Below are 21867 nucleotides of genomic sequence, written 5' to 3'. Positions count from 1 at the left end.
ATTCCTGATTAAAGGAAAGAGCGACCATCATATTAGCTGGACTCTCCCTACTGGAAGAAGCTTTGAAGGTTTCTTAATAATTTACTTTTGTACTTTCAGATATATTGCTTTCATTTTTTTTCTTTGCTCTGTTGGATGATTTATGATACATCCTTCCCCGAGACCTTTAATGTGTTTTGTCTAATATTGTATCTTTTACACTATAGTCACTCAGGATTATCCACCAAAGAACACGTGCCCAGTACTTAAAAGCAACACGTGCACTGTAAGGCAGGACTCCTGTGGAAACACCCACTCTGGGTTGCAATTCAGGCAGCTCCAAAGCTCCACGCGTTCCGGGATCTGTGTTTTGCAGTTCAGATTAGTTGACATTGTTGCCCGAGCTTTGGTTGTGCGCAGAAGTTAAGAGCTATGGTACACCTCACCACAGAACCAGCCAGCAAAGATACTGCTAGAAAATTAAAAAGAAATTCCTAGTCAACTCTGGAGAAAAAGAAATGAGAATAAAAGGTTCTTATTTAAGTTCTGTACTGGAGAAAACAGAGCTGATAGACTGTACAGATAAAAGTCAAATGTGTTTAAAAATGAAAATAATTTATAGTGTCAGTACTCTTTTTTTTCTTTTTCCCTCTGTGTCACGGTAGTCATTCTCAAAGACAGGCCATTAATCTTACTTACAGTGAGTGATGGTCATTTCAGCTGCAAGAGTGAGGTCATTGATTTATAGAGGTTATAGCTCTATTTGGGAGCATGAGACGAAGGAAGAGACTTGGCACAGATTTTTGAAATTCTGCTGCTAACAGTCTTTACAGCAGCCATTAGTTCTAGATGAGAAGCAGGACTGCTGCTGAATGGGAGACAGAAAAAAGGCTGGAGGAGGGAATCGAATGTCATAAACCAGAATAATTTAGGGTATGAACAAAGGCTAACAGTATTTCTGAGATAATAGAAGAATCTGGTTTTAGTTAATGAATACAGTAATTTGTGGAAAATATTTTTATAGAAAAAAAACCTCAGCAATATGCCTCATTGTTTATTCAAACCTAAATGCCTATTTGAGACAGAACTAAAAGATGCACAACTAGTAACAGCCTTTTTAAGCGCATGACCTCATTTCTACTAGGAAAGCTGGCATTCTGTGTTGCTCTAAGGGAACTCAGACCAACCACGGCCAACCTCTTCCCTGATGTGGCATGACACTAATGACAAAAGATACGGCAACTCATCATTTGCAGTGTAAGACTGATTATCACCTTTGGAATCTACAGATTTAAGAAAAGTGCTTTATTTTCTCTTTCTTTAAAAGAAGTGTGCAATGGTGTAAATGTTTCACATATTCATGAATTAGTCCATCCACAGTCATCTCATAGTCCACCTATAGTACCTCAAACCACTAGTATACCATAGGATCTACACAGGACTTCAAGAGGTCCAGTTCACCTCCTGTTGCCATACGAAGCATTTCTTCATGTTCACCCAGCCTCAGATCCCGTTTGAGAGGACTCTGGTCTTACTCCCTTTGATGAAGAGTTTGTTTGGTGTCATTTCATTAGCACATCGCCACAGAAAACATAAAACTGAAAGCCTGCAACTAGAGATAGTCGATTTCCGGAGCAAAAGAAATTGCAAAGGCATTTCAAGAGATTAGATCAGTAGAGTCAACTGAAGGAGGTTCAGTACCAAGAGAAAATGACTAGATGATTTTTAAGGTCCCTTCCAACCCAAATCATTCTATGATTCTATAAAATACTTGAAAACAACTATCTGCTTCTTTATGTAATGGAGAAGGGAAAGAAAAGAATCTAGCAATTGTTTTTAATCTCTCAGTAGCCAAGTTTTACTCTTTTATGTACTTCAGGAGAAAGTGGATCTAAGACTTGGGAATGGAAAACTGCCCAATTAAGGATTTTCCTTAATGTTTACAATATAGAAGAGCTGAGACTAATTTTCAAAACAGTGAACTGTAGTTTGGGACATACGTACCTTGAAAAACACCACTTTTCTTAATGCTTTGTAATAGTCAAATGAAAATGGGGTTCCTTTTGGTATTAGTTTGAATTTTGTTCATTCGAGATTGTTTTTCTGTGTAAAGGCTGAAGCCTGGACTCAATGTCTACTTTATCTGCTATAACAAACTATTTATACAGAACCATAATTTCAGCAGATAAAAACTTTTGTACCGGTGAGACATATAATCTCACCAGCTGCCTAAATCTGCTCTGGGAAGAAATAAGACTAAGCTGTTAAACCCTTGCTTTGATCTACTATCTGGATTTAGAAGCCCATTAAATTTTTTTGAGATGCTTGAACACAGAACACCATTACTTGCCATTTGTGACAGGTCAACCTTAAAAAACTTCAGAGGGATAAATGTTAAGTGATTCTAAACAGCCTCAAAAATGCCAAGGTAACGTATTAATTCTTTCCGTATCTGATGTGATTGCTCGCTATGCTCATTCTTGCCTGACGTGCACAGCTCTGCCGGGCCACACTGGTCCCTGATCTCAACGGTGCAGAGCAGTCAGGTCTCATGGGGCTGAAGCTGTGACTCCAGCTGTAGCACAGCAGGCTGTCTCCTGTACTGGTGTCCGTGTCGGTAACGGTGCTTTCAAATAACACATCATTTGATGGTTTGTTTTCTAAGCTGTTTTATGTCGAGAAGCTTGACAAAGACCAGTAATAAATGAGAAGAGACGGAGACAAAAGATGGTTGGTAGAAACAGGCAGGTGTTCTTTATTTCACGTGGCACAGCATTAGGCAGACAACCCAAGAAACATTTTCTAACAAAAACCAAAGCTATCACTTCCAGGAACCATCCCCGAAACAAGGGTCTACTGCCAACAGTGGCACTGAGATGTCCTTGCCTGTCCACTCTCATCTTCTCGTAGTTTGCATATGCTTAGGCCGTATCTTAGCTGCGAGCGTCCTTTCCAAGGAGACTAACTTCTCCAGATACAACATCTTTAGACAGCGTACATACTGCGCAGTATCACCAAAGTACAATCTCCTCAAGCCATGCTAAAATATAACGCTAACTCTGGAGAGAAGGCTGTGCGCGATCGCCTCGCGTCTCTCTGAGGTAATACAATGCTGTTTCTTAGCTGACAACAAAAGGGGCACCTGAGGGAAGATCGATATGGCTTCAGAGTCTATTTTTAAACTCCTGATGCAGTAGCGAGAACCTGGCATGCCGTCTGCTGAGACTCAAGGGCTAGTACCTCCTCCACCCCTGGCTGCTGCCAGGCGCCGGCAGCACCAGAGAGCTGAGCCTACCGTCGCCGAGAGGGCTGAGAGCGTGGATGCTCTTGGACCAGGAGGAGGAGAGGTCAGTCAAAGAAGACAACAGACAGTCATCTCTGCACCGGTCATTAGGCGAGAGGAAAGCAATGACGGCGGCAGGGGAGTTACATATTTAGCACTCGGATTAAAGGCATGACGAATGGCTGGTGGAAGGAAGACGTTTTAGAGACTAAGGGCGAAGCTTTAAAAGCCTTAGGATATTACTTTTAATTATTATCTACAGGTTATTCTCTCTATATATACTATTTTTCTTTCTAAATTAAGAAAATAAACATTTATTAACAAGTCACTGGGTCAAATCCTGCTCTCCACTGAAGCCAAATCCATTGACTTCAATGTGAGGGAGCCCCGTGTAAACAACGAAGGGCAAATTTGGCCCTTTATGTCCTGAAAAGTCTGCTTGTACCCATTTCTTCCAATCCTGCACGGAAATACAGATTGAAGGGTGAATTAATTATAATGAATTTCTCTTGAACTACTAGGGGAGCATCAACGAGATGTGGCAAAGGAGTAAGAAAAAGGAACAGATAAGCAAGCACTGCTTTAAAGAGAATTTTATCCATGTTTCAGAGCAAAAGCATAAAAAGAGAGTGGATCTGAACCAAGCGCTACTGGCCTTTGCTTTCTAAGCCACCACAAAATCCTTCATTTAGCTTCGGTGAAACGGTACACAACCAGAGAAAACAGAAGGAACCAAATACTCCTTTACCCTTGCAAACATCATTCGCCCAAAGGTGAGCACTCATCCCTTCGGATGCTCCGCTAACTCCCAGTGTCTGCACAGTGCAGTGTCAGCCGCTGAAGACAACACACGTCTACTGTGCAGATGTGTAAAACCTGCGGTGTCTTTACAAACGTAACTTAACGTCTCGAATATTAAAAAACACTAGGTGCTTTTAGACACAGAACAATACGATTTTGGATGCATTTACCACTTTTATTTCACTATGCAGAAACATACATTCACCATGTGTTGTGATGCAGCTGACAGTGTAATGGACGCTATCCCTTCAGTGGGTATTATTATAGCTGGACACTAACGAGTTTTCAGTGGACGTTCTGTACAGGTTAAGGCTTGACTCTGAACTAGATAGTAAATGCTGACCAGATTCTCAAACAGATTTTTTTTTTTCTCTTTTTTTCCTCTGAGAACAAAAGGGAAATCAATAGAAAACCATCACGGTTATTTCAGATTAATAATTTTCTAATGCTGCAAACTAAGTAAAATACAGATTTTTTTTTTCTCCAAAATAACCACATATAATTTACAAGGTTAGGATCTGTGAAGGGTGACTGGAAGCTGACTCTGAACAAGGCTGACAAAAATCATTAAAGTTAATATACTAAAATCATTACTACCTCATAAGGTATTCAGTCAGGTATACAAAGCACACTTTGTAAGCATTTAAATATTTTGACAAGAGTAAAGATTCGTCATCATTTGTCGGGCAGTAATAAAACCAGATGAAACAAATATAAGATTCAAGTTGTTTACTGAATAAACTGTGTTATTGGCACATCTAATGTGTGGTAAAACATTATACACAGTAGCTCTACAGCTTCTAGCATTTGGGGGGTAATCTTCATTTACAGTATCCGTAAACAAAAGGCTTGCCACCTAACAAATTTTAATTTGTTTAGACTTTCATAAACTGTGAAAGGCATGAACTGTTTATGTGTTACATGAGATCACTGTTTATATTGTTTATGAACGTGCAGGTATAGCTGAAAACTTAAACATTTTAAGAAAATTAAAAATGCTGCTTTTCTGTAATTTTATCGTTGCTTCATGCAATATTGTTTAACTGCTGCTGATTCGGATTGCTTTCTATGGGAAGGTATCTCTGCCAGTTTCTTTATTAACGGTCAAGATCAATTCTTCTGTACTGAAATTTTCCAGAGACAGATACAAGTCAGTCAGGTTGGAACGGAGACTCCGCATAGGCTCTCGTATTCCTACTGGTGTGCATGTCTGGATTCATGTGCAATCTAGGTTATTCCTGCGGGAAAGAAAACCGAGTTAATTATCTGAAGCAACTACTCTCGCAAAGAGATTTTGCCAATTTGTTCGGGGAACAAAAGCTGTTTGAAAACGGCATCATCCCAGCACAAGCGACTTGGCCCAAATCCAAAGTCCACTGATGCCAATGGAAAGAATCAGTGACATCAATAGGCTTTTAAGGAAGCCACGTTACGTTGTCTCTGAAACACTTAGCAGAGTACCATGAGAATCACAGCTACTCACTCCTCAGTGACTGGTTCCATCTTCCAAATAAATAACAGATACTGAAATTCAGTTTTCTTTAGGGCCTCAACATCCGAAAGCAGGAGAGCAGAACAGCTTCAAAAGGTGCTGTGCATCTTACTCTGTTACTTACACCAAATGTCAGGGAATATATATTGTTTTGAGAATAAAACGCTGCTATCGATTTAAACAAATCGGACAGGCAGCTTTTTTTTCCCTTCTGCATTCAGCAAAGCGACGGTGCTGGCATTAACGGCTTTTGCATAGCAGGTTAGTACGCACGACATGTTCTTGCACACAGAATAAGTATAGTAATATTATGACGTCTGTTTAGCCAGCCACAATTGGAGAGCATGCCTTTACCAAAAAAAAAAAAAAGCTTGACACAAGAAAAGCTGCATTATCATCTCATCCTGATAAACAATGCTGCTTTAAAACACAGAATGTTCTTTCAAATACAAGAAAGCCAAGACATCCAAATACCGACAGACTAATTCACTGGGTTTAAAGGAAAAATCAAAAGCAAGTTGGACCATATCTTTGCAAGTTAGGAACTAAAGCCTCACTTGTATCTGCATGGGACACTTAAAAAGCAGCTGTAGGTTTCTCCCTTGGCATTTTTAAACAAAATGCATACCTTTAAGAACAAATTATTTTTGTTCTTAAATGACATAAAAGCAGACAACAGATTTTTTTGACTTCAGAATTAGAAAATTAAGACTATACCAAAGCATGGACAATGAGGACTTTCCAGAGAGCCAACAAAAGCTAATGAGTAGTTTCTCTTTCTCCAGCTGGCATCGTTAAATGAAGACAGACGTTTAGAGCCAAATGTGGTTTACATTCAAATAACAGAACTGATAACAAACGCACAAAGGCAACTTGCAAATGCCAGCGAGAGAAAGCAAAGAGTTAGAGGTGAATTATGGTAGGAGAACAACCTTTGCAACATGCCAGCCCAGTAAATGCCTAGGAAAATCATCTAGTCCTCTTACCTGTGGTCAATCCTCTCCATCTTCTGGTGTGATTTCTGTCTCTTTATGTACCACTACTTTGGTCACTGACATGTCAGGGTGCTGCTCTTTGGCTTCTTTAATTGCCTGAGCCAGCGCCTATCCCAAGGAAACCACAGAAGGGCAAAAACAAAAAGGAGGTGGAACATGCATGATCAGTAGCAAGGTGGAGAGATTCATGAGATATTACACAATTTACAAATGAGGAAAATGATTAAAATACGAAATATACCATCACTGATTTAACTGCTAATCCAGTTTAATTTAAGGCATGCCAGTACAGACAGTATCTTTTAAAGCAATGTTTAGAATGTTCCTTTGGCAGTCTTCAGGGTAGCCCGTAGCAGTTTATAGATTTTACCTGATCATGATCAATATCTGCATCTCCTGTGATGACTATTCGTTTTTCAATTCTTGTCTCTGAGATGCCTCCTTTCACAGTCTAGATGAGAGGGACAAATGCAAGTCAGTAACTAACTTTAAAGAGTGCTTCTACTCATCCAGAGAACAATCAGTGCAGGAACCCAGACGTGAACAGACTGAATTATCTCAAACAGCACGTGCAGAGGGGACAACCCTGAACTGCAACCAGAGCAGCCCTAAAATTGGCCTGCTGTGAACAGACTCGATGACCTCCAGAGGTCCTTCCAACACAGATAATTTTATTATTCTAATCAATCTGTACATGTGTCAGGAGAGATGCTTCTATGTGAGAAATGGCAGGTATTTACGGTAAATTCATTCCATGAAGGAAGGAACAGACATACAGACAGCTCATATTAAGACCTAGTTAAGTCTAGCTGCAGGCTTCAGAAGGACACACAGGATGGTATGGCCTTTGTATAGCTCATCTACTGAAGGCTGAATTTCACTGCAGAAAGATGAAATCATGTTCTCAGTGAATATTGCTAGAAGAGCTGTTACGGCACTAAGAGGGTTCCTGCTTAGAGAAGAACTGTTATTTAGATGCTATCTTGGAACCTGGAAGACCCAACATCATTTGTCTGTGCAACCATAAGCTTTCTGTCTGGCTATGAGTTTCTTAGGGTACCACTCAGCAATGCGTCCATGGCATCTGAGCTGACTGCTTGTCCTACTATGACTACGTGCATGATACAGATTTACTATGTGCTTTCAACACCGTGCATGGATAATAGCTCAGGACTCAAAGGCAGTATAGTCATGTCAATGGAGCTTCATGCTCAGGCAAATTATTCCTTCCTGGCTACCATATGATGGCGACGTGACTACACCGCATCCAGTTCTAGACAGTATTTGCAGCTAGTTGTCAAGAGTCTCTGCACAGCAACGTTTCGTGCTTGCACAGACATACCTTGAGGGTTTGTGACTCTCAGAACTCTTGTCAAGCCCTTGAATGATGCGTTAATGAAGCCAGTATAGCCAGAGACAGGTGAATGAAGACAGGTACCCAAATAGACAGGATTTTGTCCAGAGAATATAAGCATGTGTCCACTTTTTAAAATAAGTAATAGAATTGAAGTTAAGAAAACATATATCATTGTGAAAAAAAAGGTCCCTGTTTCTGAGGACTCACTTTGGTGATATGTGTAGTGGTTGTAGTGCTGGTGGTTTCAGACGTGATAGTTTGTGCACTCATCAATACACCCGGTTCTGAGTCAGCACTGCAATCCACCTAGGAAACCGAAAGAGAAAACCAGTCATCAAAAACACACTACTGAGCACAGGGAGGCAGAACTGGGCTGGCTGAACTTCTCTATTTCTACACTTCTTCATAAAGTGAGTATCTAATGGTAGGGAAGTAACTGCTATTAGAGTGATCATGTGTCAGTATTTCTCTCTGCATCTGAAGACTCCACTTCTGGAAGGACAGATGAGAAGCTGGGGCTTTGAAACCTGTAGCTTCATCAATGTTCTCAAAAGGCCCTACACCAGGACATAAGAGTCACCCTCAGCCAAGCTATACTCCTGTACATGGCCCTCATGCTAATACTTCATACTTGAACAGCTTAGAACAGTTTACACCAAGGCATACATTTAAAGATGGGTGAAGAAACATGGGTTCCTTAAGGCCACACTAAATTAGACCCTGGTTGTTGAAGAATTTCTTACCTGAGAAGACTCATACGTAATGGTTTTTGTTTCTGTATGTACTACCGGCACTTCCTTTGTTGAAATTTCAAGGTTTTCTCCACCAGCAGAAACACTACTGAAACTGATAGTCTCAGTCTTCACAACTGGTGACTGTGTGAACAAAAAAAAGGAATTGGAACATTTAGCAAAGCTCATGGATTTCTCAGAATATTTTTTTTTCTGGGGAAACAGCTGGAGAACACTAAAAAGTGCTCTGCATTTAAAAAAAAGGGATAAAATCCTCTTCATTATAGTGGCACATACATGTGGTACATAATGCTGGCAACATTTAGCACTATCCTGGATTTCATGAAAAAAAAACTTCAGAAAAGATGTAAACACTACAAGAGGTGATGGGCACAGCCTGAAAGACACAGGAGGTTCCATCTTAACGTCAGGAAATGCTTTTATTACTGTGAGGATGACCGAGCACTGGCACAGGTTGCCCAGAGAGATTTTGGAGTCTCCAACCTTGGAGATACTCAAATGCTGTCTGGACACAGTTCTGGGCAACTGACTTGGGGTGACTTAGTAACTCTGCTTGAGCAGGGGCGGTTGGAGCAGATGACCTCCAGAGGTCTCTTCTAACCTTAACAACTATTCTGTGATTCTGTGATTCCACATTTTCTTAAAATAACAAGAGAATTAATCATGTTCAGGGTTACTCTTCCATTCAGCTCTCAGAAAAAAGATCAATTTTTTTTTAAACCCTCTGCAAAACAGCTCTTGCAATTCTGCTAATGGGGCTAAAATAAGGAACCTGTGTTGTTTAAGACACAGTACACTTATTTACAACTGTACTAAGCATGGAAAAAACAATGTATTTTCTGTCTTTGAGGACACACAAACTTGGCCAATCTTGATAGACTCTCCCAAAGAGAATGCCAGCTGAATCCTTGTTATCCGTTTCATAAAATGCCACTGAAATATGCATTCCTCTGTAGCATGAAAAACGCTTTTAGGTAAAATAGGCACAGCATTTTGCCGATGATGCAAACCAGCAACAAGCCTTGCAGTTGCCACGCAAGGAGGAAATAAGAGGAGAAACAAACTGCCTGCTGCAAAGATGCCATCACACAAGCTTGGTACACTTTACTTTCTGTGACAGGAATTAACTCAATCTGCTATTGCCTGCATTCACAATTCAGCACAAACACGACCGACTTGAAAAACAAGTTACCTCAAAATGAGATTTTCTTTCCAGAGACTCTGAAAGGTGGACTGTTGTACTGTGCTCCTCCGCTGGCTCACATGAAGCAGCAGCAGTGACTCCTTCCTGTCCCGTTAGGGCTTTCCCAGCCGCCTCCCTTATCTCCTCCTTCGCCCCCGCAATCCCAGCAGAGCCCTCCTTCCCTTTCAGGCCAGCAGCCACCACCGACGCTGCCTCAGCCTGGGCATCCAGCACAAGTCCGGCTGCTTTAGCAGGATCCCTGCTTGCATGCACATTCATCCCGTGTCTCTCCTCAATAACCACAGTCTCCTGTACAACCTTCTTCACTGTATCCTGATGCGGCTGAACTGCTTGCTTCATTTCACTGGAAGTTATTTCCTGAGATGTTGTCGTGTCTATTCTCTGCAGAGAAGGAGAAAAATCCTCAGCGTCAGAAGCAGATAACACTACTTGCAACGGCTCCTCAGCCTAATGTACTGTCAACACAAATAAAAAAATGGGCATTACATTTTGCCAGTTTATTTCTCTCACGTTGCATGGATTTTCGCTCTCAGGACATTATCAGAATAGAAGAAATGAAAAACAAAGCAAGAATCACAATTTTTAGAAGTGAAGAGAAATGCCAGTGTTTTTCTCATTGGTATTTTTGCGTGAGTTTTATAAAGGCAAAATACAGCACCCTGCAAAATGACCAAAATAAAGTGAAATGAGAGAAAATCTGGGGTTTTTTGTTTTTCTTTTCGGTGCAGATTCTATCATGGTGTATTGTAACAAAGGAAAAGGCACACGGATACATGCATTAGTTATATAGGTTCCTAGTTATGCATAAAAAATGGAAACAAAAGAAGAGCAAAAGTAATCGGTGTGCAACTGCAACGCTGACGGAGGGAATCAAACAGCCACCTGAGCCCAGCTATGTGAAGTAGAAGTAACCCCTCCTATGAACTCAGTCGGTTTTCTGGCGGACTCTATTAAACTGAAGATATCTGAACCATCCAAGGTTTTTTCACTGGTGGACTGTTTAGTCTAAACAGACAAAGAAATGTAGAGTCATACACAGAAGAAAGGCAGATCCACATGCACAGACATATTAATTATCAAAACTGGAGGCAGAGACAGAGGAAAGGAAGAGAAGGTTGCGAGGGCACGGAGAGATTGGAAACAGGAAAAGAATGGGAAAATAAATCAGAGCAAATTCATAATGGCTGTAGTAAGCAATAGTTACAAAGCACAGTTGTTAGCGTTGGCGTTTTGCTGGTTCAAGCAAACCTTTTTTTTTTCCCTTTATATTAACAAGCCACAGCAGCAACACTACGTTTCAGTAACATGGATCTTTAAATAAACCAGAAAGGTTGAAAGCCTTATATAATGTCTGCTTCAGACCGTGGGACGGATTCAAAGTATGAGGGGAAAAAAAACAAGCTGGGTCGGCTGCTGTCAACATAAAGCCAGGCAGCAAGAGAACCGAAAGGTAGGGCGGTGTGAGGGGATTGCCTAAAAGAAGTCATGCTTTAATCTTTAAACCGTGGCACGAAGTCAAAGCCACTTGTTACCACTACTTTTGATGCAGACGACTCGGTAACATAGTGAGCAGTAGCAATGGTAAATGGCTGTTCTCTGGAATATCTCCACTCAGACAGGCTCTTATCTCTCCGGGCAAATGCCCCTGCTTTTACAGCTTCACTGCCAAGGTCTTTTTCTGCTTTGCCAAGCTGCGAGCTTCCCAGTGCGCCATGTAACTGCAAATCCTGGTCCGTCTTTAGCGTCTTTTTCAAACTCTCCTCTTCAGGACTTTGCAACTGAGATTCTGCTTCCTTTATGGGTGTCAGAGAGTCGGACAGCTTTCTTTTCGTGCTCTGCACGTCGGATCCCCGCCTGGCTTTGTCAGCAGCGACAGGCTCGAGGATTTCATACTCAGCCACTACTGGAATGATTTTCACAGATTCTTGCACTTCCCTTTCCATTTTTTGCAAAGTTTCTACTGAAGGCTGCACTGTTTTCTCACCCTCTTTAGCTTTACTTGTCATGGTTACAATTTTCCCGGATACAGTATCATAAGACTTTCCTAGGGCGAACATTTTCTGCTTATTCTCCTCTTTGGATTGTATTTCACTTTCCAAGTCCTCAAAGCTCTGCATTAGAATGGTACTGGATTTTAATATCTCAGGTGGAAACGTAGTTTTACTGCTCACAGTCACTATTTTGTATGCCAGATTTTTTTTCGATTCACCATCAACTACCTCAGAGGGTATTTTGTCTATAATAACCCAATCCTCAGTGCCCTATATTTGAGATATAAAAGCTAAATTAGAATATCTGAAGGTTTATCTGTACTTCAGGAGCACTACAGTATGAAGACTTTTAAGAAAACAATGCTGCCTCTTCTGAAAGCATATAATAACTTTTACCATTGTACATCTTAGTGCAGTTATCAAACAAATAAGCAGCATCACCTCAGGCAAAGTATGATTCCTTTGTAGATTCCCTCCCCTTAGAGGCCCATATAATGTGGAGACAACTATTATTTTTGCCACATTACTTCTGTAGTAATTTGAAGCAGAGTAGAGTTTTAGTGCATCATTTAAAATGATAATTGGAATAATCTTGAGGTTAAAAATCATGTATCACAACAGTTCATAATGCTACAGTCAAAAACAAATTACAAAAACAGGGTAAATAAGCCCATTCAGCTGTTCCCCAGTTGTCATAAGCACGCTGCTGATGAGGTTTTAGAATAGTATGCATTTATATATTGCTGTAGCCTGCACTGAATTTCCTTGTTTTCATCAGAATAACATCAACCTCCTTCAGCATTGTTTAAATTAAGTAGTACAACACAGTAAATGCCATTGCTTAAATTGAGTAGTACAACACAGTAAGCGCCATACTGCTAAAGATACTGAACCGAACTTAATGAAGCATCTTTTTTCCTCCTTATGCAAATATGCTATGTGATTTGCTTTGGCTATGCAATCAGCATCCAGTTATTTGACCTTAAGACTGTAACTTCTGTATTTAACTAAGTAAATGTGGTAGTTTAAAATTGAATGAATTGAAAATAACCTCTAGGGATGATGGGATACTTTTCTGGATAATGATTTGATGAGAAGTAACCAAAGTGCCAGCAGATTCTCCTTCCTGCAGCTTCTTCTCTATCACACTTGGCTAATAGAAAAACCAATAAGAATACAAAGTTCACCATCACTCAGCATAATCTGAATTCACTTGACAGTATAAAGGAAATGCATTCTAATGACAGAAGTGCCCCCATTCACCGTAACGTTCCCAGTGAGGCTTATGCTGGAAATGCATGCAAAACTGCAAACAACATCCACAAACAGCACCGTGCAAGTAGATTTCTAACTAGTAGAGAAATCAGTCTCTATTAGGAGGCCATAAACTCTGGAGGGGACTTGTTCCTCAGAATTTGGCCCCCAGATTACATTTATCTCTGGAACTTACGAAATTTAAAAAAAAAGTGGCTTGGAAAGGAAAAAAGATTAAAAAAAAATAAAAATCATTGTCAGCCTATCTGACTGCATTTCAAGAAAGTATTATTTGTTTTTACCTGCAATTCAAGGAATGTAGTACCTCCCTTCTGCAAAAATATGAGTTTTTCTGATTTTTCTCTTTCTTCTTTGGTCTAATGTCAGGGGAATAAATGGTTTTAGTAAATGGTGGGTATAAAGTCCACTATACTTTACAATGGCTCATCATATTTCTCTACTCTAAAAATTATTAATTGCATGGTAAATTAGGAAACAGTATTAAACAGAATAATTTTGCAGCAAAGAGGTTTCCAGTGAGTGAAATCAGTGTCTCTCTGAGATGAATGCAGACATGAGCATATTGTTTGCATAGCAGGAAAAACAGTATATTGAATAACACCTGGGTGTGGACGCACTGTGTTCATTTCACCTTGTATTATTCACTTAACTGCGTCTGGTGCCAACTTCCATGGCTTCCATCAATATCCCAGAACAAGTCCCTCCACCTTCACCCTGGCTTTAGCTCTTTCCTGAGTTTGCAGCCTTCCCTGTTGAAGCAGGCAGAAGGTGTGCCCTGCAGAGATTTCAGCTCTCCTTTTCTCCTCGCAGGTACAAGAGGTCACAGAGTCTTTTTCCAATGCAGGACGCTAACCATTGCTGTGTTACCACTACAGTGTCACACCAAAATCCTCCTCACTTCTAACCCCTCTGTGCCTTGCCAATGCTGTGAGACTGGTAAGAGCATCTCTGTCACTTCACCAACTGGGAAAGTTTTACATGATGGTAAGACTCAATTTCCTAAGCCTTTTGAGCCCTGCTTCTGGGCTGGCCACCTTTTTCATCTGGCCAGAGCAAGCGAGCCCCTGCAGAGCAAAGCAGGGTTCTTGCCAAACCCTTTCTAGCCACTTCAACAGCTAATGTACTCATTAGATATGCCAATGGAAGTCCTATGACTGGCATGATAAACGGGTACTGTTTTAAATACGTATACTCGATGTACTCAAGAAGAAAGGATGCGTTTAAAGAAAGATACAAAACTAGAAACTAGAGAGAGAGAGGGAGAAACCACTCATCTACCTGACTGCAATGAGATGCATAACTTCTTTATTTCTAAAGTGCTGGTTTAATTCAATCTAGGTCAGACTAAGCATTGTCAAGGAGTTTGTTAATATGATGGCTTTCATGTTCTGCAGATATTTGGCCACCATTATCGCAGATATTTAAAACTGTATTTTTCATAACTAAGGAAAAACAAAGTATTTCCCCTATTATTCTGAGAAACTAACTGGTGACTAGACAGACTTAAAGTCAAACTGACTGAAAACACACAGGTGTCAAATGCTTAAAGCATGCGTTTTGAAAATGTGTATTTTTCCTTCTGTTCTCATTATATTAAAGAGCTACAGGTAACAGCAGTGAATACGTTTTTAAAGTGGATATGCTAAGTTAAGCATGTAACTTGGACTAGAAGAAGCGACTACAACGCATTTCTACATGGTCTCTATCCTGACTGCCTCCGCATTTCTTAGTAGACATCAAGGTGCTGATTTTGACCCACACATGACTTCATTTTTTCCCTAGCAATTTCCTCTCTCACCAGGACATGGGAACTGAAACCATCCTACTTAGCAGGACTAAAAAGGATGGTCAGAGGTTATCTATAGCAGGGGTCCTTTAGTGCCAGAAGTCACCTCAGAGTTAGGCTCTCATAGCTCAAATCCACTCACTTTTTTCCACAGAAATGCCTTCATTTGGATGAGATTCTGTGGGACAGCTGTAGTTTACTTAGATGCATATAAGACACAGTAACTGGGCATTGCTTTTGAGCAAATCCTTCTCTTCCCATACGAGAAGAGGTACTAGGTAATATCTCTTGCACTTTTCCTTTCCAAAGTAATGGTTAAATCCGGATGTGTTTTCTCAGGATGAAGCCTGTAATGCTTTGCTACTGCTTGTGTGTTTTAATTAAAAATTGTTATCAAATTTCTAAAGTAAAAAAGACATGAAGTGAGGGGGTTCCAAGTTTGCTTTACCTGCATTCCTCTGATTCAAACTCAGGTAGCCACAGCCTCTCCCTTTTCAATAGTTCCTTACATTACGTTAAATGCATTTAGCTTATTACATTTACAATTCTACTTTTAAGGAAGAAACCCCATATTTTCAACTACAACTAAACATGGTTGGAGCATCTATTATGATTCCTGAACAAGGCATTCAGAGCAACATTAAGACTCCTCAGCGCTCTCTCCAAAAAGTAAGCTCTGGGCACTGAGTCTGCTTTTTAGGAATTTTAATCCAACTTGATGGCCACTTTAATGCATGTTTGAGGCCAGTATCAGTCACTGGTTAGATGGGTACAATGTGGGAGAAGAGGAGCTGGGGCCTTTTTCATGGCAACATTCCTTTCCCTCAGAGGAGAAGCTGACACGTGCTATCTGGGTGCCTCCAGGGATTCCCTTCCTCAGAGAGCTGCAGGTCTGCAATGCTAACCTTTAAGGTGGGAAAGCAGAAGACTCTTCTGAATTAGACTTTCCTGCCAACTTTTGCTGAGTTCCTTACAACATCACATCAGTTCTGGGGGAGAGGAGCAAATTTTATGACCATTTATTGGTCTGTAACTCTAAAAACAAGTGGTAACCATACAGATTATTCCTGTGAGACAGAAAGTAGATATCCATCCACAACAGAATAAAAAGATTAATATCCATGCAGACCACACAAGCATATTTCCTTTTGCTCCACTGGATTTAAACCAAGACTCTCTTTTTTTTTAAGATCTATGCAGTTTACGGCAGATCTATGCAGTTTACCGCAACAAGAATGTCACATTGTTACCTCTACATCTCATTATCTACCCACAAACTGGGTGCCAAAAGGCAGCTTTTTAATTGGCAAGTTTCTTGCAAATACTTAAAGACTGCACAGTGAGCAAGATTTTTTCATGTATGCACTCTGCATGAAAATGCACGTTTAGCAATGTGCATTGAGTCTTTAACAACATGGTATTCAGCAGACTGTAGCAACTATCGTTCCCTTATGGAATTGGCTAAGCAGGTCTAATTATCATCATTATTTTTTCCTCATCTTCAAAGACTGAGAGAGTTCTGCACTTTGCTCTGTATTTTCTTGTCAAGCTTGGTACCACACCCCCATCCATCCTGCTACACCGCTGCTCCCAACCAGTCACCATTATTTAAATTTTCTCTCCATCACCTTCATGGTTTCTTTCATGCATGACTGGACTTCCTCAAGCTCACCGAACCTGTAACAAAGCCTGTATTTCGCACCCTCAGAGAGATCCAATTCTGCTATGTGGCTTACAGAGAGTTTCATTCTCTCTCTCTCAAAAAGGTATCTTCCAGTACCTAAAGGGGGCCTACATAAGAAAGCTGGAGAGGGGCATTTTACAAGGGTGTGCAGCAATAGAACAAGGGGCAAAGGCTTTAGACTGAAAGAAGGTAGATTTAGATTAGATATAAGGAAGAAATTCTTCACTCTGAGGGTGGTGAAACATTGGAATAGGTTGCCCAGAGAAGCTGTGGCTGCCCCATCCCTGATAGTGTTTAAGGCCAGGTTGGATGAGGCTTTGAGCAACCTGGTGTAGGTGAGGGTTCCCTCCCCATGACAGGGAGGTTGGAACTAGATGATCTTTAAGGTCCTTTCCAACTCAAACCATTCTATGATTCTATCATCTGCTCTTCCTTGCATCTCTGCTGCTAGAGCCTGAGTCCTGAGAAAAGGGAGTACCTGCAAGCGGGGGATGGCCTCTAACTATGGCCTCTAATCTACGGAGTGCTATTGTAAGTAAAAACGAATAGACAAATACGTAATGAAGCCTTTCAGCTCACGCTGACCTCTTCAGGCACTAGTGGTTCAATCATAGGAGCTTCCTCCTGCCTTGCTGCAAGCCGAACGGGAGATGTGGAAAGCCTCTTCTCCCACTCATTAGACACAGCCGTTTCTGTGGAGGTTTCCAAGAAGGTGCGTTTCAGCTCGCTTATATTGGTCTGATGTTTCATCAGATCTTCCTGGGTTTTGTCTAGGTCCTGGACAGTTTTAAAAGAATAGAGCAGTTTGTAATAAATCCTAAGCCAACCAAATTTTAGAGCCAAAACACAGAACTTGGTTAGTAAAGAGGGGAAGAAACATCTCAGGGAGCCGGGGAGCACAGCACTAACACAACACTCTGTGAAAATGTGGCATTTTGAAAGATAACAGCATAGCATATCTCGTACAAGTGAGTATAAATGTACTCTTAAAGAGCTTAACTGTATTGCTATAATTTACACCTGATAAAGAGGATTCAAACACACATATGCGCGTGGACGCACACACACATACGTGCACGCATATATATATTTATAGTATAAGTTAGAGGAGTTGTCATAATCTGAGAAAAAAAAAGTATCTATTTGATTTATTAGCAGGTGGGAATACACAATTCATGCATCATAGTGCAGATTCACAGTTTACCACTAAAACTAACACACATGTACGTACATGCACTGGTATATACCAATACCAACCTCTAACATAAGATTACTATGTTTGACATACACATTTTCACCCTGTATTCGCTTAATCAGACTATTCTGAAAGAAGTGAAAAAGAAAGGGAAAGGTAAGGGACACAGTATTGAAAGGATACAAAATGCTGTTTCTACACATTTCTTCACAGAGAACCGACAGTAACATGCTAAGAGAGGTGAACACCTCCAATACTTGAGCAGCATCTGGGCCTTTTGTTTGTGTACCTGTGCCTTTAGATCTCCGTCCTCCTCTTGATCCGACTGCCAGCATGAGAAAGATTGGAAAACAACACCTTACCCACTCGTATGACCGAAAGCTTTACAGAAATTGGTGAGAGGAGCACACTAGGTTAAAATCACATTTTCTCTATGTTAAGGGCTTAGGGGGAAGGAGTACACACACTGGCTGATTTTGCACGGTTCTCCTAACTCAGAGCAAGACTCCTCTTTTCAAATTTGTTATTTGTGAACAAAGGAGTACTAAACATCTTCACTTTATGAATATTGGTGTGCTCCACATTCATAGATCTCTATTTACAGAGCAGCAGTTGAACCTTCTCACTGAGATCGCAGCTGGTTTAGGACTGAACGGCAACAACAAATTCTTTGGAAGTCCATAATCCCAGAGTTTAAATATATAACATGTCCCAGGCCACAGGCAAAGCTTTGCATAAACTCACCATAGGTAAACAACCCACAACACTTTCTCCAGAACGAAGCACATCTTATTTGCTTAAAATGCTATTTCCCTAACCTCAGTCCCTTTCTGTATTTACATATTTTTTTTTCGTATTTAGCCTGTATATATTCTTTCAGGACCTATCTGCAATGGTGGTCTTCTGGAATGGCACACACATTGCATCCACTTCAGCTCACGTTTTCAAAAGCAATGCAGTAAGGACGGCCCAAGCAGCCCCATTTCTGAGGGTTGAATTTTCAGATGGCAAGTACACCACATGCTTTGAAAATCAGGTATCCATAAGGAAATCTGAGGTTCACAAAATATTCTCCCCTAAAATAAAGATAGCAGCTAAGGAGATTATTATCCTTTTTTGAGTAATAAACTGAACATTTTAAATATCACGGGTTTAGGATCATGTTTTACTTCCTGTAGGGCTCAAGGCATGAAACTATCGAGTGCAAGAGGTACTTCAAAGCATTTTGTACTCCTGACTCATCTCAACAGACTTTATGTTGTTGCTTTGTTTGGCTTCTTTTAATGCTCGTGCCGCTACTTTATTGTTAATTTTTCACGTAGCCCTAACTAGTCAAATGACCCATGGGAAAATCTGTTGATTAGTTTACAATCCACTCCAAATCTATACTATTTACAGCCAAGGCCGAATTATCCTGATGTGTCACACAGAGAATTTTTCTGTGATGATAATTTTAACAGTCTGAAATATTAATGGGATCCTACTGAAAACCTACAGTAGTACTTGTAGTAAGACTCTGTCTTCTACCAGATGTCAGACCAAATTCAGCTCATGTTTGCAGCTGCAACCATATTAATTATGAAAGCATTATATGCACTTCACTGGAGTCACATAGGGTTGAATTTGCCTGCACGGTCTCTATACCATGTTGTGGATATGAGGCTTCTCAGTTCAGAGAAAACACGGCAGTGCCTCCTCTAAAGACAATACCTGACTACTGGTGGCAATATGTGAAAATGCCAAGCGAAATTACATTCAAGGAAAACCTTTGATGTTTATAATCTGGGAATACTTTTATTCAGAAAATTTGAAAACTGATTTTTACTGCCTCTTTCCCCTCCTCTCTCTCTCACACAGGCTGCAGATTATATGAGCAAAGAAGCAAGTAGAAAAACCAAGGGCACAATCTGGCCAGCACGACCATGCAGGTGGGTGGCGTTGGCGTGGGTGACACTGCCACCGCCCCGCTATCTGCTCAGCGCAGAGGCCTCGCAGGTTCCAAACCGAGCACGGAAACAAGAGGAACCCACAGGGAGCACTGAAAACTCAACTCCCCAAGCACAACTCTCACACTCACACATGGACACATGCGCGGAGAGGGACCCTCAACTGCCCCAGGAGACGTGCGGTTTAGCCCTCACACCCAGGGTCGGGAAGAGGTGAGGCAAAACGCTCTCCCCTGCCATAGCTGGGTGCTGGCGACTGTACAAACCTCGGTGGCAGTGGTCTCACCATCAGCTGCGGTATCCGTCTGCTCACTGTCAGTCTATTTGGTTAGACAAGGAACCGGGTCCCAAGAGGAAGGCAGGAATAAAGAATAAACCCAGCTCATCAGTACACGTGGCTCACACGCGGAACTGTTAAATTCAACATCCCTGTGAACTGCATTAGCATTGCTTTTCAAACCACGCACAATTCAAAGAAGCAAAATAAAAATGCTATATTAGTAAACAGAACAGACTCAGAGGAAGACTCGAGGCGTACTGTACACAGTATATGGCTTTACTGGAACAAATTTATAAGCCAAACAAAACATTACTGGAAAAGTGTTATTTGAATAGCAGATTGTTTTCGTAAGAAAGCCAGGGGGCTTTAAAAAAAATCTGGGGGAAAAAAAAAAGCTAATATTTTTCTAAACAAACTTTTCCTCCCACAATGTTTTTTTTAAAAGAAAATTATTCATCAAATTTTTGCTCTAGCCAATATAGATTAATGTGATATTTGACTTTTTATCTAGAGGGGGAAAAGATAATAAAAAAAAAAAGGCTACTTTAACAGTCACCTGACTTTCAGCCCCTCATTTGTACAGAAGTTGTTCTTGTCTCCACATTTATACACCATGAGGCTGTCTGCATTACCAAGGAGTTCCAATAACCATACCCCCAGCCCATCTACTGTCTGTCTGTAGAGTAATGGTAAGGCTCAGATCCCACTTGGTTCCAATAAAGAGCAGCTGATATTGTTAACAATAGTAAAAAGAAAGAAAACTGTCATTAAAAGAATCAAAAATACTTCTCATTCCATTTAAGAACATGGATGAAAGCAGGAGATAAATAAAAGTAACTTCCCCTCCCCAAAAGAAAAACACTTACTAGGTACAAGTGATAAAAATGAAACAAAGCACAGCATTGCACAGACTGATCTATCCCTGCTTTGCTCAACACTGGGAAGAACATTTTAGTGGAGAACGCAAGTGTTGAGATTTAATAAACAGAGAGTAGAGCGCAGCTTACTACAGGCAGAGAAGAGAGTTCAAATGACTATTTTTGATGTTCTGCAAGCTTATGAAAAACTAGCAAGTAAAGGAAATGTTCCTTACTGCCCCAGATTGGCACATCCAAGTTGTTTTAACATCAGTGAAAGCTCTGGTTTTGATTAGTGATTTTATGTGGTCCTTAGATAATCTAAAGTAACCCAGGCAGGTACTTTAAAGCTAGGACAATACATCTCATCTTCAAATCACATCAGCATGAAACAAGAGAAAAAAAGCAACCAACTGGTAGATGGAGTATCAGTCTTAACTTTGAATTTCCTATCTTCAGTCATTTTCTGACAACTGCAGTGTTTCACAAACCACTTTTTGGATATTTTTTCACTGCTTTGCTCTCCGCCATTCCTTCCTTTGAGCAATTTGTATTGCTTGTATGACAGGCAGAAGAATAAGTAGGCATTTTGCACTATTTGGAAAGAGCATGAATGCAATTTACATGCAATTTTTCAAGCAATAACCACTCACTAGACAGACTGCTATTATTTTTAAATGAAACTGTAATGCCAAAATAAGTCTACCTAGCTGGTCGAATTGTTTTCGCTAAAGTGTTAGAAAATTGTTTCTTTATTAGTGGATCTCACTTTCTTTAGTGAAGGATCTCACATCTTTGTAACATTACAAGCGGTTGTAAAGGCAGGGCAATATAAAAAAACCCTATGTGTTGTCACTCCTATTTACAAAAAAAAAAAAAAAGAGGAATTAATTACTCTAGGCATTTAAAAGGAATTAAAAGATCTGCGTCAAGGCACTGTAACACGAGTCTGGCACATAGGGTTCCTTTAAGAACTCGAAGCTGGGAACA

At 40.5% G+C, this 21867-nt stretch overlaps 1 protein-coding gene across 14 annotated transcripts in view; it reads right to left on the bottom strand.

Annotated features, from left to right (window-relative positions):
- Positions 1 to 6547: 6547 nt before the first annotated feature.
- Positions 6548 to 21867, bottom strand: part of EPB41L3 (erythrocyte membrane protein band 4.1 like 3) — a 65704-nt gene continuing 50384 nt past the window's right edge. For 4 of the 14 annotated variants that reach the window (XM_086609205.1, XM_086609206.1, XM_009988265.2 and 1 more), the window contains 9 exons: positions 20007 to 20060; positions 18084 to 18119; positions 17185 to 17376; positions 10746 to 10868; positions 9852 to 10244; positions 8651 to 8782; positions 8115 to 8213; positions 6921 to 7001; positions 6548 to 6658 (listed from right to left, as the gene is read on the bottom strand). In XM_086609205.1, coding sequence (XP_086465331.1) covers positions 6548 to 6658; positions 6921 to 7001; positions 8115 to 8213; positions 8651 to 8782; positions 9852 to 10244; positions 10746 to 10868; positions 17185 to 17376; positions 18084 to 18119; positions 20007 to 20060 — 1221 coding nt within the window. Of the gene's footprint in view, positions 6659 to 6920; positions 7002 to 8114; positions 8214 to 8650; positions 8783 to 9851; positions 10245 to 10745; positions 10869 to 11395; positions 12125 to 12905; positions 13008 to 13410; positions 13486 to 17184; positions 17377 to 17856; positions 17923 to 18083; positions 18120 to 20006; positions 20061 to 21867 lie in introns of all 14 variants that reach the window. The other 10 variants (XM_086609209.1, XM_086609211.1, XM_086609212.1 and 7 more) reach the window with 8 other exon arrangements.

This window comes from Tauraco erythrolophus, chromosome 3 (genome assembly GCF_009769465.1).
Source record: "Tauraco erythrolophus isolate bTauEry1 chromosome 3, bTauEry1.pri, whole genome shotgun sequence".
Classification (NCBI taxonomy): Eukaryota; Metazoa; Chordata; class Aves; order Musophagiformes; family Musophagidae; genus Tauraco; species Tauraco erythrolophus.
The sequence above is the reverse complement of the archived record's forward strand: the minus strand, read 5'-3'. Positions and strand labels throughout refer to the sequence as shown.